The sequence below is a fragment of the Scardinius erythrophthalmus genome, assembly GCF_964197995.2.
Source record: "Scardinius erythrophthalmus genome assembly, chromosome: 11".
Classification (NCBI taxonomy): Eukaryota; Metazoa; Chordata; class Actinopteri; order Cypriniformes; family Leuciscidae; genus Scardinius; species Scardinius erythrophthalmus.
In genome coordinates, this window is record NC_138231.1 from 3,114,296 (window position 1) to 3,133,301 (window position 19,006).

Here is a 19,006-nt window from a genome sequence, read left to right on the forward strand (position 1 = left end):
CCAACAAATCCCAGAATCATTAATCATCCTGCTAGTGGATCAGTGTAAACGCTCGCATGATCATTTTTTAAAGCTGAAAAAAGTCAAGGGGGAAAAAGAGAGAAGACACTTTTTTCTTCTCTCAGATTTTGGGCCCATTAACAAAATAGGTGCTCAGGAAAACATTAAATAAAGCCAGCCGCCCAGGCGCAGTGATTGCTACTTCCTCAGCCTTTCCACTTCATTGATGGTTATGTGAGTTAAAACAAGGCACGTAATGGAGACCCTGCGGCCCCCGGGGACTAATTAGAGTCACATGACTTCCTCCTGGGCTTCCATGAAAATAACTCCATCACAATGGTCTGTGATATTAATATCAGCTTTGGGAAAGTCAAGCCTCTGCTCATGAGGAGGGATCCGCTCCAACAAACTCAAGAATGCACAACATCTGAGAGAGAGAGAGAGAGAGAGAGAGAGAGAGAGAGAGAGAGAGAGAGAGAGAGAGAGAGAGAGAGAGAGAGAGAGAGAGAGAGAGAGAGAGAGAGAGAGAGAGAGAGAGAGAGAGAGAGAGAGAGAGAGAGAGATTACATAACATTTTTCAAAACATAATCAAAAAAAATTATATAATCCAACACCTTAAAACATTGTTCAAACCCCTTAAGAATCTGAGATAAAAAATAAATAAATAATAATAATAGAAAAAATTAAATGAGAGAGAGAGAGGTATGAATATAAGAGTATGGTATGAGTATAAGAGATGCTCTTCTGCTCCAGATACTCCAGTATAAGAGAAACCTTTCTGCCCAGATTTGAAATCTTGATTCCATCATTCTCTGAACTGAGTGACACTGAGAAAATGTCCTTCTTACTGGGAGAAGATGATAGTACAGCTGCACTAGCGGCTAAATATGTGTTAGCTATTCACAACTCCAGAGTCAGCTAATTCTCTAGAGGGACCCACTGTATTTATTCATTTATTAGGATAGATTGTGTTTATTTATCTATTTATTTATATTTACTATGCTACATATGACATGATCTATACATATGTTTTGTTTGTTTTATTATTTATATATAATATGTTGATGCTTTGGCAACATTGTGTTACACAGTCATGCTAATAAAGCTCATTTTGAATTGAATTGAATTGAATTGAATTGAATTGAGAGAGAGAGAGAGAGAGAGAGAGGGAGAGAGAGAGAGAGAGAGGGAGAGAGAGAGAGAGACCTTTAAAATCTGATTTATTTTACATTACATTTTTCAAAACATAATCAAAAAAATATTATATAATCCAACACCTTAAAACATTGTTCAAACCCCTTAAAAATCTGAGATAAAAAATAAATAAATAATAATAATAGAACAAATTAAATGAGAGAGAGAGAGATGGGGAGAGAGATGGAGAGAGAGAGACAGAGAGACTATTTCACTAGATTCCAACAACTAGAACCAAATTTTATGGCATTACCAAATTCAGAAAAATTAAATCATATTTTGGGAGAGAACTCCAGCTCAATCACAACAGCAGCAAAACATGTGACAGCCTGCCACAAACTACGAGAGTCAGCCAGTGGACAAAACTAAAGTCAGAATCATCCTTATCTCGTCTGAATGCTGGTACAAATGTATAAAGGTGGCATTTATGTAATGGCCAATGCTTTGGCAATACTGTACAAGTCATGCCAATAAAGCTCATTTGAATTTGAGAGAGAGAGAGAGAGAGAGAGAGAGAGAGAGAGAGAGAGAGAGAGAGAGAGAGAGGAAACCCTTGTTTGCTGCCAACAGAAGTGGAATCAAAACTGTGGAGTAAAGGCTGGAATCTAGTTTGATTTAAAATAATAACAATTGCAAAAATATATGAAAAAAAAAAATTATATTAAAATTTGTTCACTACAAACTAATCTGGTATAAAGGAATATGACCTGTCATCAATATGCTGTTTTTAAAATCCTTTAGTGTTCACAAAGTATGATAATCTATAATAAATGAGATAAATATGATTGTTACCTCACCAGCTGCTAAAGCTAAAATGTATACTAAAATATGCACAACAGTAATACAAATATAAAATAATAATATTATATATACGCACAGGGCTTGACATTAACTTTTTTGCTCACCGTCCACTGTGGCTAGTGGTTTTCCAAAGTTACTAACATCTCAGCATTTCACTAGCCACAGTTTTGACACTGATACCATGGGGAAATCTGCCATATAGATATTTGTAATATTATCTCATAATTTGGTAGCCGGTATATTAGGCTGCTGTCACTTTAAGACCTGACGCACGGACCCATTATACTGTTTATATAGCCAATATACTTTGGGTGTGAGCACAAAATCTGCGGGAATGAGTAAAATGATGCTGAATACGCCCAAGCCCATGGAAAAACTCAAGCCCTGTAACACCAACATACAGAGAAAATGAAATAAGTGTGTAAAAGGACGCGGGTTTGAAGAGTTTCAGATATTTCATTATCGATATGTATTGTAAAATCAATATTTGTGTAAAAGTGTATCAATATAAGTGGCTATAGGAGTGACTGTGTTACACGCCACTGCTGAAATACACACGCATTTGGCGTTAATGTCAAGCCCTGTATACATATATGGTTTGTGCCTTACTATTTATATACACACTCACCGGCCACTTTATTAGGAACACTTGCTAGTACCAATTTGGACCCGCTTTTTGCCTTCAGAACTGCCTTAATTCTTCATGTCAGAGATTCAACAAAGTGCTGGAAACATTCCTCAGAGATTTTGCTCCATATTGTCTCGATCACATCACAGTTTCTGCAGATTTGTCGGATCTGAACATCCATGATGTGAATCTCTCGTTCCTCCACATCTCAAAGCTGATCTAGATCTGGAGACTGTGGAGCCGCTTGAGTTTAGAGACTCACTGTCATGATCAAGAAACCAGTTTGAGATGATTTGAGCCTTGTGACGTGTGTGTTATCCTGCTGGAAGTATCCATCAGAAGATGGTCATAAAGAGATGGACATGATCAGCAACAATACTCATGTTTAAATGAAGCTCAGTTGGTACTAAGAGTCCTGAAGTGTGTCAAGAAACACCCATTACAGCATCAGCACCTGAACCGCTGATACAAGACAGATCATCCATGCTTTCATGTTGTTTTCACCAGATTCTGACCCGAACATCTGAATGTCAGCAGAAATCCAGACTCATCAGACCAGACAACGTTTCTCCAATCTTCTTTAGTCCAGTTTTAGTGAGTCTGTGATTTAGAGCCTCAGTTTTCTGTTCTCAGCTGACAGGAGTGTGTGTTTTACATTCTCTGTAAACCCTAGATATTGTGTGTGAAAATCCCAGAAGATCATCAGTTTCTGAAATACTCAGACCAGCAACAACCGTGCCACATTCAAAGTCACTTAAAGGGATATTTCACCTCTGGAAAGATGAATGTGTATTTAAATTGGGTTATTTATGTAGTAGAAATGTGAAATTATTGTAGAAGTTGGAGCCTTCTAGACTGAGAAAAGCCAGAAAATGTATTTTTGGCTCATGTGGATGAAAGACAACAACTCCCCGAATGCACTTGCTTCGCTGCCCTAGGAGGACACTCACAAGCCACGCCTACCGGTTACAGAGGGCAGTATCGGGAGAAATGATACAGCTAGGCTACTAGTCGACTGGAAACTGAAAAGACGGTGTTTTATGGTGAGATCCCCCTATGGGCGCGTTGAAGACATGCGGGACGAGCTCCTCCTACTGGCTGGAGTCTCTCGCCTCTGGACAGAAAAGCTTCTGATGAGCTAAATGACGATTTTTGCGTCATCTGAGGTTTTTTTCCAGACGCACAATACAGAAATCTCCTCGTCTCAGGGGGACATGAGGGAGGGAAGCACGGCCATTCGAAAACACTACCGGGTTTCTACTGATACAAAGCTGAATGCTAATCGGTGAAGTATCCCTTTAAATCACTTTCTTCCTCATTCTGATGCTCAGTTTGAACTTCAGCAGAACGTCTTGATCATTTCTACATGCCTTGAGTTGCTGCCATGTGATTGGCTGATGAGATATTTGTGTTAACAAGCAGTTGAACAGGTGTACCTAATAAAGTGGCCGGTAAGTGTGTGTGTAAGGGTATATTTACACGACAATGATGTACTAAAACATTTTTCCTTTGCTTTTTTTCGCTTACAGACAACAACGTTGTCAAAACAATCCCCATTTACAAAGATCCGCAAAAACGAATAAAAACACTGTATTATACATGCCAGGCCAGTAGATGGCGACGTCACATTGTAAAGAAGCACAACGCGCTTATATTATTTTTACAAATTCACATTTTTGTAGTTTACAGAGACAAAAAAAACAGTATTGTTTTCAAAAAAGGCATTGTCGTATAAATGAAAGGACAAAACGCATACACATTTTTAGTAGGGATGCACGATATATCGGCCACCATATCGGTATCGGACGATATATGCTAATTTTTGAGGTTATCATTATCGGCCCGATAAGAAAATTTGCTTGATATATTAAAGCTGATAAATAATAGATTATTTCCTTCAGCTGAGACACTTCAGATGCGCACTGTTCAACATGAGTTTAAATTGCTTGAAATATGATTGGAATTATTTCAAAAAAGGAAAATATAGTTTAGTGCAACATGTGCAGCGCAAGTCTGTCATATCGGCTACATAAAATTATCATGAGAACATTATAATTACGTGCTTGTGACATGGCCTTTAATGGTGAGACTTTTGTTTTTGTTTTCAGGCTCTCAAAATTATATAAAAATGTGGATTTTAGATTTATCTGCCAGTATATCGGTTATTGGCTTTCAAATATAAAGAATTATCGGTTATCGTGTAGGACAAAATTTTCATATCGGTGCCTCCCTTGTTGAAAACGACAATATTGTGCCTATTGTCTAAGGCACAATAACTGTAATATATATATATATATATATATATATATATATATACACACTGTAAAAACTACAGCAGAATAAATGATTGTGCTAATTATTAAAAATACTTTATGAACAGACAGGTCAGATTATTAGCTTTTAATCAGAGCGTAACACATAAAACACATTGACATTTTACTCTGATTAGATCACATTTTCCAGCAAATGTGGCTGAAAGAAGTTCCTGTACAATTTGCAACCGCCACATTTAAGGACCAATAAAAGACGCAGGTGGTTAAAAAAAATGAATAATAATTTTTGTCTGTAGAGCCTCTTTTAAAACCCTCTATTCTCATATGAAACTGTCATGCTGTCAGTCTGCGGCCTGAAAGGGCAATAATCTAGCAGCTGTATTTGCAGCAATGAAACTTCGGCGCCTTCAGAAACACAGGCTTTGTTCGGTACCTGATCAAATGTCCCCTTCCCCGTGCAGTCCGAGGCTTCAGACCCACACGCTGCACCAGCTGGGCCTAAATTACAGCTTAGCCTAGTTTTGACGTAAATGGGCACTAAGATAAAACTTAAGCACTATTAAATATTTTTGCGTTGCACCATTAAACTTACTTGAAGCGTAACTCTGCGTATAACTAAATATTTACGGCCGCCTCCGATCAGGAGTAACGCTTGGACTAAAACAGCAGACAGACTGCAATAAGCTTGTCTGTTACCACACACACGTCAGTTCTTTAGACACACACTACTGGTCAAAAGTTTGGGGTCAGTAAGATTTTTTATGTTTTTAAAAGTAGTCTTTCTGCTCACCAAGGCTGCATTTACTTGATAAAAAAAATATATATATTGTGAAATATTATGACAATTTAAAATGACTGTTTTCTATGTGAATATATAGTAAAGTGTAATTTATTCCTGTGATCAAAGCTGAATTTTCCGCATCATTACTCCAGTCTTCAGTGTCACATGATCCTTCAGAAATCAGTATATGATGATCTGATGCTCAAAAAACATTATTATTTTCAGTGTTGAAAACAGTTTTTTTTTCACAATTCTTTGATGAATAGAAAGTTCAAAAGAACAGCATTTATTTAAAATAGAATATTTTCTAACATTATAAATGTCTTTACTGTAATTTTTGATCAATTTAACTCATCCTTGATGAATAAAAGTATTGATTTATTTTATTTCTTTCCCCCAAAAATAAAATTAAAATTCTTACTGACCCCAAACTTTAGTGTTTAATGTTACGAAAGCTTTAGATTTCAGATAAATGCTGTTCTTTTGAACTTTCTATTCATCGTAGCACCATGAAATAAAAATGTAAATAACTGTTTTCAACACTGATAATAATCATAAATGTTTCTTGAGCATCAAATCATCATATTAGAGTGATTTCTGAAGGATCATGTGACACTGAAGACTGGAGTAATGATGCTGAAAATACAGCTTTGATAACAGGAATAAATTACACTTTACTATATATTCACATAGAAAACAGCTGTTTTAAATTGTAATAATATTTCACAATATGAAATATGAAAATATGAATATTCAAAAGCCTTGGTGAGCAGAAGAGACTTCTTTTAAAAACATAAAAAATCTTACCGATCTAAAACTTTTCACCAGTAGTGTATTATGATAATGCTGACATTTACACTCACTTACATTTTAAGAGAGAGAACATTAGATAGATTAGACAGATTTATTTTTCCTCGAGGGGAAATTTGTTTCCACCGTAGATTCATAACACAAACACACATGTTAAATTATCAACATATCATAATATCATCAAAAATAGTAAATAATTATGTGAATAGAGCGGCTCTTCAACACAAACCCTTCCTAGTGTGTGCATCTGTCCTATCGGCCTGTGTTATGCATGTCAAATAAAATCAGTCATAATCAATAAATGTTATTTCTTATGTTTTTTTTTGTATCATACTTATTCATCCTTATTAATTTCATTTTAAATAGTGTCTGATTGTTATTTACATATAAAAACCCTCATGATTAAGTGTTGTATTTAATGGAACGTATGTTTACTGTTAGTAACGTGATGCAAAAGAAGGATAAACTGAAATTCACGGCATTTCAACACAACTTCTGCTCACGTATTTGAAGGCTGCTATTGGATCATCGAGGTTAAACGTCATATTATGCGACTACGCATTACTTTACGGAGAGTTTACGACCTACTGGCTACGTTCTGCCTTACGAACAAATGATGTAGGGATGGGACGATTACCGGTTTCACTATAAACCACGATAAAATGTACTGACGGTTAGTATTATCATTTAAAATTGAATTATCATTAAAACCGTGTTTGATTATCGCGATTTTAATAACTCACCAGAGAATGTCTAATAAGGGGAGAACTTCCACTCTCAGTAAACTTCCAGCTTCTGAACTGGTTGCAGTTCCACTCTGGCTCCACATGAGGGCGCAGACAGGACGAGTGCAGTTCCACTCTGGCTCCACATGAGGGCGCTCACAGGACGAGTGCAGAATGAATGGAGGTCTATGGCGCTATACTCAAAATCCACTTTTCTCAGGATATAATTTTTTGTCTAGTAATTTGAATGTTGTATTCGAAAGGAGATGCAAAGAAATTACACATTGCTGGGAGTTAGATTTTTTAGAGTCACTTATTTGCTTTATAAAGTCTTTTAAAGTGTCAATGACGTCACACACATCGTACGACCAGAGATACAGCTTTACGGCAATCCTTCAGTCACTCTGGTGCTTTCAGTTCTGCATTTTCTTTTCTCTCGAGGCGTCGACAACACAGCTGACACAGGCAAACACACAACACAGCTGACACAGGTAAACACACAACACAGCTGACACAGGGAAACACAACACAGCCGACACAGGGAAATACACAACACAGCTGACACAGGGAAATACACAACACAGCTGACACAGGCAAACACACAACACAGCCGACACAGGCAAACACACAACACAGCTGACACAGGTAAACACACAACACAGCTGACACGGGGAAACACACAACACAGCTGACACAGGTAAACACACAACACAGCTGACACAGGGAAACACAACACAGCCGACACAGGGAAATACACAACACAGCTGACACAGGGAAATACACAACACAGCCGACACAGGGAAATACACAACACAGCCGACACAGGGAAACACACAACACAGCTGACACAGGGAAACACACAACACAGCTGACACAGGCAAACACACAGCACAGCTGACACAGGCAAACACACAACACAGCTGACACAGGTAAACACACAACACAGCTGACACAGGGAAATGCACAACACAGCCGACACAGGGAAATACACAACACAGCCGACACAGGCAAACACACAACACAGCCGACACAGGCAAACACACAACACAGCTGACACAGGGAAACACACAACACAGCTGACACAGGCAAACACACAGCACAGTTGACACAGGCAAACACACAACACAGCTGACACAGGCAAACACACAACACAGTTGACACAGACAAACACACAACACAGCTGACACAGGCAAACACAACACAGCTGACACAGGCAAACACACAACACAGCTGACACAGGCAAACACACAACACAGCTGACACAGGCAAACACACAACACAGCCGACACAGGCAAACACACAACACAGCTGACACAGGGAAACACACAACACAGCTGACACAGGTAAACACACAACACAGTTGACACAGGCAAACACACAACACAGCTGACACAGGCAAACACACAACACAGCTGACACAGGGAAACACACAACACAGCTGACACAGGCAAACACACAACACAGCTGACACAGGCAAACACACAACACAGCTGACACAGGCAAACACACAACACAGCTGACACAGGCAAACACACAACACCGCTGACACAGGTAAACACACAACACAGCTGACACAAAGAAACACACAACACAGCTGACACAGGTAAACACAACACAGCTGACACAGGCAAACACACAACACAGCTGACACAGGCAAACACACAACACAGCCGACACAGGCAAACACACAACACAGCTGACACAGGGAAACACACAACACAGCTGACACAGGTAAACACACAACACAGTTGACACAGGCAAACACACAACACAGCCGACACAGGCAAACACACAACACAGCTGACACAGGGAAACACACAACACAGCTGACACAGGTAAACACACAACACAGTTGACACAGGCAAACACACAACACAGCTGACACAGGCAAACACACAACACAGCTGACACAGGCAAACACACAACACAGCTGACACAGGCAAACACACAACACAGCTGACACAGGGAAACACAACACAGCTGACACAGGCAAACACACAACACAGCTGACACAGGCAAACACACAACACAGCTGACACAGGGAAACACACAACACAGCTGACACAGGCAAACACACAACACAGCTGACACAGGGAAACACACAACACAGCTGACACAGGCAAACACACAACACAGCCGACACAGGCAAACACACAACACAGCCGACACAGGGAAACACACAACACAGCTGACACAGGTAAACACACAACACAGTTGACACAGGCAAACACACAACACAGCTGACACAGGCAAACACAACACAGCTGACACAGGCAAACACACAACACAGCCGACACAGGGAAACACACAACACAGCTGACACAGGTAAACACACAACACAGTTGACACAGGCAAACACACAACACAGCTGACACAGGCAAACACAACACAGCTGACACAGGCAAACACACAACACAGCTGACACAGGCAAACACACAACACAGCTGACACAGGGAAACACACAACACAGCTGACACAGGCAAACACACAACACAGCTGACACAGGCAAACACACAACACAGCTGACACAGGCAAACACACAACACAGCTGACACAGGCAAACACACAACACAGCTGACACAGGCAAACACACAACACCGCTGACACAGGCAAACACACAACACAGCTGACACAGGCAAACACACAACACAGCTGACACAGGTAAACACACAACACAGCTGACACAGGGAAACACACAACACAGTTGACACAGGCAAACACACAACACAGCTGACACAGGCAAACACACAACACAGCTGACACAGGTAAACACACAACACAGCTGACACAGGCAAACACACAACACAGCTGACACAGGCAAACACACAACACAGCTGACACAGGGAAACACACAACACAGCTGACACAGGCAAACACACAACACAGCTGACACAGGCAAACAAACACACAACACGGCTGACACAGGCAAACACACAACACAGCTGACACAGGCAAACACACAACACAGCTGACACAGGGAAACACACAACACAGCTGACACAGGCAAACACACAACACAGCTGACACAGGCAAACAAACACACAACACAGCTGACACAGGTAAACACAAAACACAGCTGACACAGGTAAACACACGTGCTACAAGAGTTTTTGTTTTGTTTGTTTCTGGTCCCGCTTCGGATGCCACGATGCCATCAAGCGGTATCTCTGGTCGTAATCAGTCCTTCACTGACCAATCAGCGTTCATTAGCAGAATGCTAGCGTGTTATGGGCAACAACAACTCAACCTGTAAGAAATCGAAAAGACACAAGTACTCGTTCATTCAACTTTCGACCTATAACCCATGTTGAACTTGCAAAACCTACAATCAAATCTGAGATTTCTCAACGGCAATCGGGTGAAAGAGACAAATTTAGCCGTCTAGCCCCATAGACTCCCATTCATTCTGTACTCATGGGTGATCGCCCCCAGTGGAGCTCTGGTGGAACTACAGCCAACATTCGGTACAATAGGACTTAATAGGGAGTGGGCAGGCTCTCCGCAGACGGGATCTGAACTCACTGTAAATCCTGGAAGGAAGGAAGGAAATGCCACAGAATATAATCTTGCTTAAAAAAGTGCATAGAGCTGCTTGTTTTATTTGTTGTTTGTTGATTTTCAAATATAAAACTTGGTGAAATGTTTAAATCAGTTATTTTTTAACACTTTCATCTCGGTGATAATATTGATAATCACGATAATTTTGGTCACTATAATCGTGATATGAAATTTTCATACCGTCCCATCCCTAAAATGGTGCAACGGAATAAAGTACAGAGTTAGTTACAAACTAGCTAGTAGTCACTAAGCCTCTATTGTGGACTCTAGTCTCTGAAGTGATGAGTCCGAGCTTAGGACCCAAGCAATCCGACTGGTTCAAAGCACATTTTATGGGTAATCGCTTTAGTGCCTGGTTACAAATCATACAAAATCATACAAAATCACTTTATTATAGAAGACGTATGTACTACGTTATAACGAGTCATTAATGTGTCATAACGAGTCATTTAGTATTTAACCGAAGCTATAGATTGTGAAATTAAACATTTCTCGTTGTTAGTGTGTTTTTTAGTTCGCTTAGATAGTAGCATACAGTTAACGTTATCCGATGATCGTGCTAGCTGAGCTTAACCTGAGCTTATACTAGCTTTTTAGCCTTGACTAAAGAACAGGCGCTATCTGTATAAACAAACAACATATTTGAGCTTCAAACAACTACATTCTCGACTGAAAAACTCTTAAAACTACATTTCGTGACACAATAACAGTAGTATTTTTAAATTTCGCAGTCACCGAGAACAGATTTAGATCAGGCATACTACTAGCATACTAATAGGGTCCTAAGCTCGGACTCATCTCTTCAATAGGACTCATTTGTTCACCACACCGGCCCTGAACTCCTGTGTAAACGGTCACTTCTGAGGGATCGGGGGTTCGCTGTCGTCTGACCCAGGTGGAGATCTCGCCCTGGAATTCATGAGATAAAACAAGCACTTTTTAAAACTCTTTTTTATAAAACAGAGCTGTAAAGAAAACTGTAAAACTGATTCTATATCCCTTTCAAGCACCATAATGAAAATAACTTTAGAAGTTTCATTGTAATAGGACTAAAACCCCTCGGGTCAAGTCTCGATTTAAGCAGATGTAGAGCGTTTTGGAGAACTGGTCAACTGTTGTAAAAGATTTCTGAGCTCATTCAGTGTCAATACGACGGTCTCGAAGGACTCTTCATTCAAGCCATGTGTCCCACGACATAATCCTACAATATCCCAACCACAATCTAAACCTTATTAAGATTCAGAATCACTGTTCGCTTATTCATGTCACTTCGTCTTGCACGTGCAGGACGAGGCTGTGGGGATCCTGCCAGTGTAAATGGACAAAAAAGTGCAGATTATTTGAGAACCGCTCCCAGTTAAAACAAGAAATTATTTTTTTGACCTTGTCAAAGTCTGGGCTTGCCGAAGTCCAGTGCCGTTCCAGGACTTTAAGGATTTGCTGACATCCAGAGTAATGTTAGTCCTTTTATTATAGGAGCAATATAAATTCTTCATAGTGTACTATACATTAAATAAAAAATAAAAAAATGTTGTAGGCATGCACACATAAGCGGATGTTGCAAATGCAATATAAAAATATAAATATATATCTGTAAATCTATTAAAGTTTTCAAAGTCTTGACAAATGGCATTTCTAGTTTAAAATTAGTCAATTAATTCATTTTAACTATTTAATCTTAATTTTCCTTCACTATCTTGTGCAATTGTTTGTTTTCCGTAGCTATTTTATAACCAGAATCAAAAATTTGTATAAAAATATATTATATATATATATATATATATAGAAAATGACATTATAATTTTTATTTAAAATGACATAAAAATATATACATAAATAAATGAATAATTGTATATAAAAATGTTATTGGTTGTGATTTTTATGCAATATTCTGCACATATAAATATGTACACTTTTTATTATTTTACATTTTTATTGTTGACGTTTAAAATAAATATGAATTTTTAAAAAACTGAAGAATATATAAATAAATCCATAATTATATATATAAAGTTATTGCTTGGGAATTTTATGTCATTTTCATTTTCACACACACACACACACACACACACACACACACACACACACACACACACACACACACACACACACACACACACACACACACACACACACACACACACACGCCATTATATATATATATATCCAGTATATATATATATATATATCAATGTAGATTATAATTTTTATAACTATAATTATTTAGTTATAATTATAATTATAAGCTTACAGTGTACTAAAATGCACTCAAATAATAAAACAACACCCCCCCCCCCCCAAAAAAAAAAAGAAAAGCACAGAAAATCTTAAAAAAGATGCTGCTATTCTGCAGGAATAAGACATAGTACTAAAAGCAAAACGGACGTAAAAAGCACCATGAAACCAAACTGTTTCAATGTATAAACACACCGTGACCGTGAACCATATGTTTCCCCAAATCACATAACTCCAGATGAGGTCCACTGCAATGTGCAACCTCAATAAATACAGCCCGTCCTCAGGGATTCCCATCATCTTGTCTATCGGACTCATATTTGGGAATGAATGTCCAATGCCGATCTGTGTCATCTGAGAGTTATCAGTAAACACAGACATAAATCAGCTCTCACTCCCACCGACGGGCGTCTTTCTATTACAGTGTAGCATTGTGGCTGGATTGAAACAGGGTGAACCACAAGATCTAGCTGGTAAACTTTCCCAGCTTTTTGGCCGTTGATTTTTAAGATGCAAGAAGGAAAATTACGGCCATTCCTTTGAGTTGGTGGGCCGGCGCCTGCAGTCGAGTTGACAGGACTGATGGGACACCGTCTGTTAGACATTCAGCAAAACCAGCGTGTTTACATCTTGCAATACTGACTTTTTATCAGAATTGCGTGATATAAAGTCGCAATTGCGTATTATAAAGTCAGAATTGAGTGACAAAGTCGCAATTGTGTTATAAAGTAAGAATTGTGTGATATAAAGTCGCAATTGCGTATTATAAAGTCAGAATTGAGTGACATAAAGTCGCAATTGTGTGTTATAGTCAGAATTGTGTGATATAAAGTTGCAATTGTGTGTTATAAAGTCAGAATTGTGAGATATAAACTCGCAATTGTGTTATAAAGTCAGAATTGTGAGATATAAACTCGTTTTGTGAGATATAAAGTCAGAATTGCGAGATATAAAGTCGCAACTGTGTTATAAAGTCAGAATTGAGTGACATAAACTCGTAATTGTGTGTTATAGTCAGAATTGTGTGATATAAAGTTGCAATTGTGTGTTATAAAGTCAGAATTGCGAGATATAAAGTCGCAACTGTGTTATAAAGTCAGAATTGTGAGATATAAACTCGTAATTGTGTGTTATAGTCAGAATTGTGTGATATAAAGTTGCAATTGTGTGTTATAAAGTCAGAATTGTGATATAAAGTCGCAATTGTGTTATAAAGTCAGAATTGAGTGACATAAACTCGTAATTGTGTGTTATAGTCAGAATTGTGATATAAAGTCGCAATTGTGTTTTATAAAGTCAGAATTGAGTGACATAAACTCGTAATTGTGTGTTATAGTCAGAATTGTGTGATATAAAGTTGCAATTGTGTGTTATAAAGTCAGAATTGAGTGACATAAAGTCGTAATTGTGTGTTATAGTCAGAATTGTGTGATATAAAGTTGCAATTGTGTGTTATAAAGTCAGAATTGAGTGACATAAAGTCGTAATTGTGTGTTATAGTCAGAATTGTGTGATATAAAGTTGCAATTGTGTGTTATAAAGATAGAATTGTGAGATATAAAGTTGCAATTACGTGTTATAAAATCAGAATTGCGTGATATAAACTCGTTTTGTGAGATATAAAGTCAGAATTGCAAGACATAAAGTCACAACTGTGTTATAAAGTCAGAATTGTGAGATATAAACTCGCAATTGTGTTTTATAAAGTCAGTATTGAGATATAAACTCGCAATTGTGTGTTATAAAGTCAGTATTGAGATATAAACTCGCAATTGTGTTATAAAGTCAGATTTGCGTGATATAGTCGTAATTGTGTGATATAAAGTCAGAATTGTGAGATATAAAGTCACAATTGCATATTATAAAGTCAGAATTGTGAGATATAAAGTCACAATTGCATATTATAAAGTCAGAATTGTGAGATATAGAGTCGCCATTGTGTTAAAAAGTCAGATTTGCGTGATATAAAGTCACAATTGTGTGTTATAAAGTCAGAATTGCGTGATATAAAGTCACAATTGTGTGTTATAAAGTCAGAATTGCGTGATATAAAGTCACAATTGTGTGTTATAAAGTCAGAATTGCGTGATATAAAGTCGCAATTGTGTTATAAAGTCAGAATTGTGTGATATAAAGTCGCAATTGTGTTATAAAGTCAGAATTGTGTGATATAAAGTCAGAATTGTGATATAAAGTCGCAATTGCATATTATAAAGTCAGAATTGTGATATAAAGTCGCAATTGTGTGTTATAAAGTCAGAATTGTGTGATATAAAGTCGCAATTGTGTTATAAAGTCAGAATTGTGTGATATAAAGTCAGAATTGTGATATAAAGTCAGAATTGCGTGATATAAAGTCGCAATTGTGTGTTATAAAGTCAGAATTGTGATATAAAGTCGCAATTGTGTTATAAAGTCAGAATTGTGTGATATAAAGTCAGAATTGTGATATAAAGTCGCAATTGCATATTATAAAGTCAGAATTGTGATATAAAGTCGCAATTGTGTGTTATAAAGTCAGAATTGTGTGATATAAAGTCAGAATTGTGATATAAAGTCGCAATTGTGTGTTATAAAGTCAGAATTGTGATATAAAGTCGCAATTGCATATTATAAAGTCAGAATTGTGATATAAAGTCGCAATTGTGTCATAAAGTCAGAATTGCATGATATAAAGTCGCAATTGTGTGTTATAAAGTCAGAATTGTGTGATATAAAGTCACAATTGCATATTATAAAGTCAGAATTGTGAGATATAGTCACAATTGCATATTATAAAGTCAGAATTGTGAGATATAGAGTCGCCATTGTGTTAAAAAGTCAGATTTGCGTGATATAAAGTCACAATTGTGTGTTATAAAGTCAGAATTGCGTGATATAAAGTCGCAATTGTGTGTTATAAAGTCAGAATTGCGTGATATAAAGTCACAATTGTGTGTTATAAAGTCAGAATTGCGTGATATAAAGTCGCAATTGTGTTATAAAGTCAGAATTGTGTGATATAAAGTCGCAATTGTGTTATAAAGTCAGAATTGTGTGATATAAAGTCAGAATTGTGATATAAAGTCGCAATTGCATATTATAAAGTCAGAATTGTGATATAAAGTCGCAATTGTGTGTTATAAAGTCAGAATTGTGTGATATAAAGTCGCAATTGTGTTATAAAGTCAGAATTGTGTGATATAAAGTCAGAATTGTGATATAAAGTCAGAATTGCGTGATATAAAGTCGCAATTGTGTGTTATAAAGTCAGAATTGTGATATAAAGTCGCAATTGTGTTATAAAGTCAGAATTGTGTGATATAAAGTCAGAATTGTGATATAAAGTCGCAATTGCATATTATAAAGTCAGAATTGTGATATAAAGTCGCAATTGTGTGTTATAAAGTCAGAATTGTGTGATATAAAGTCAGAATTGTGATATAAAGTCGCAATTGTGTGTTATAAAGTCAGAATTGTGATATAAAGTCGCAATTGCATATTATAAAGTCAGAATTGTGATATAAAGTCGCAATTGTGTCATAAAGTCAGAATTGCATGATATAAAGTCGCAATTGTGTGTTATAAAGTCAGAATTGTGTGATATAAAGTCGCAATTGTGTTATAAAGTCAGAATTGTGTGATATAAAGTCAGAATTGTGATATAAAGTCGCAATTGTGTCATAAAGTCAGAATTGTGAGATATAAAGTCAGAATTGTGATATAAAGTCGCAATTGCATATTATAAAGTCAGAATTGTGATATAAAGTCGCAATTGTGTGTTAAAGTCAGAATTGTGAGATATAAAGTCAGTATTGTGTGTTATAAAGTCAGAATTGCGAGACGTGACCTCTTTTTGTGAGATAAAGAATCGCAATTATCCTTTAAAATGTTTTATTCAGTGAGGATCAGGCTTCTACACACACAGCCACACGGGTTGTGACCTTAAACGTCTGTTAAAGATCGCTCTCTTGGTCTCTCGACATTCTGGCCAATCGTGGGCGCTTTTACAGCAAACCGTCACTCAATATGCCCTCGTTACAAGACGAGCACTTAAACGTCCTCACAACGGTCAGTAAGGAACGACAACTTTACTGCGCTCATAAAAACGTAGCGATTGCCCTGAAGCTCGACGCATTTCCAACACACTATTTAAACTGACTTAGATTGTTCTCAGGCGTAATTGAGATGAATGGGATTGGCCCTCGTTTCTTCAAGGCCAGGGATTTTCCTTTGACTCTCTCCGGCCAAAGACGAGCAACTCCGTTCAAATATTTGTCATCTCCCGTTAGAAACATTTAATAGTAATAAAATTTATGGCAGGATACTGCCAGCGAGAAGCATCATTGTGGAAACGGTAATAAATGCAACCAGTGTTCGGGCCGTCCTGAGTTATTATCCGAGCACGAATCCCAGCGTGAGGGAGTTTATTTCCACGGCTGATATTGAGAATTCACTATTTTATTCCATCTTGAAATAAATCCTCCGTTAAGATGCATCAAAAAAAGAAAGGAAACAAAACGGAGTGATGTGAATGTATACATCCCCCTCCTTTACAATCCCTAAAACCATTTACACAGTAAATAATTCCACAAAAGGGGTGATGGGAATAGACGCACCTGAGCACTAAATCAGCCCATGTTTCTGTAGGAAGTTCAGTGACGGTAACAGGAGGTTCCCCGGGAATCCACTGAAACAGCACTTCCAGGATTGCCTTCCCATATGGACGAGATGCAATAGTTACATCTAGAGAAACGGGTAAAGTGGAGATGTCAGACGCGACTAATTCATTCTCAAAACGGCTATCATTCTTTAGATTTATACTTTAAAATAATGTTTTATATATATTTAGGTGCTATATAAGTGGCAGAAAAGTGTTATCCAGAGGGGATACTTGTCTTTTATGACCCTACAAGTTTAATTAAACAATCAAAATATGAGGAAAGTATTTGATATATTTAAAATATGATGGAAGAACAAAACTGTAAACTTGATTAAGACATTTATCAGACATAATTACTTAGCAAAAAAAAAAAAAAACTACATTTTACTACATATCTATGGAAGCATATGGGTAGCAAATTTCAATTTAAAATGTAAAATGGCAATGCATTTCTGTATTTAAATTTAAATTTTCCATTACATTTGTGCAACGTTTGGTGCAAAATGAAAATGAAAATTCAATTATACAATTTACATTTGCCATTTCATACACTAGTTTTAATATGCAAATTGAATACATATTTTAACGCTTTATAAGTTGCAAAATTAAAATTAAAATGTATTACAGAAATGATTAGATATGTTTAACATGTTCAAGCAAAAACTGTAGCAAAATTGTAATTTAAATGTTATTTTTTCTTAATTGCATTTACACTCACAGTTAAGACACTTGGGATTGCATTTCCATTAAGTGTCCCGCAATGAATGTAGCAAAATTCAATGTGCAATTTGAAAATGCATTCTGAGCCGATCACGTGCCCGCCCCGCCCCGCCCTGCCCTGTCAATCACTGCGTTGCTTGGCAACAGGTAAACATAGGCTATGGTGCATATTTTGAGGTGTTGGAAGGAAACACGGCGGCGGCAGATCTGATACGAGTGTTACATTCACTAGCAGAGGAAGTGGAGCGTGGACAGAGAAATGGTAGTGTTTCTGAAGATTATTACGCGTCTGCAGGTGATAGAAGAACCAGAACGATGTTGGACCGTCTGGGTCTGGGAGAATGTTCTGCCTTATCAGGCGTCAACATTACTCTGAGCTGCTGTTGTCTGATGCTGGACTGTGTTGATGGTTTCGTTTTGTATAAAATATTATCATTGTCTGATACATGCTTATCTTTATTCTTATTACTATTAACTTTAATACCCAATAATGTTGGAGATCCTATAGTTTTTCCTTACAAATGCATTGGCCTATTAACTGTTACTCTGTGATCACATAATATGACAAAGCTCCATTGGTATTCGGTATTAATAGCTACCGAAAAACGTCAACGCTCTTTAATAACTGACTGTAATGTT

At 37.4% G+C, this 19,006-nt stretch overlaps 1 protein-coding gene across 13 annotated transcripts in view; it reads right to left on the bottom strand.

Annotated features, from left to right (window-relative positions):
* Positions 1-19,006, bottom strand: part of LOC308698673 (uncharacterized protein) — a 67,080-nt gene that overhangs the window by 775 nt on the left and 47,299 nt on the right. For 10 of the 13 annotated variants that reach the window (XR_014031093.1, XR_014031094.1, XR_014031095.1 and 7 more), the window contains 2 exons: positions 17,604-17,730; positions 10,048-11,679 (listed from right to left, as the gene is read on the bottom strand). Coding sequence is in view for 3 of the 13 variants with exons in the window: in XM_081378924.1 (XP_081235050.1) it covers positions 17,640-17,730 (91 nt within the window). In the remaining 10 variants the exon portion in view is untranslated. Of the gene's footprint in view, positions 428-10,047; positions 11,680-17,603; positions 17,731-19,006 lie in introns of those variants that run through there. The other 3 variants (XR_014031100.1, XM_081378925.1, XM_081378926.1) reach the window with 3 other exon arrangements.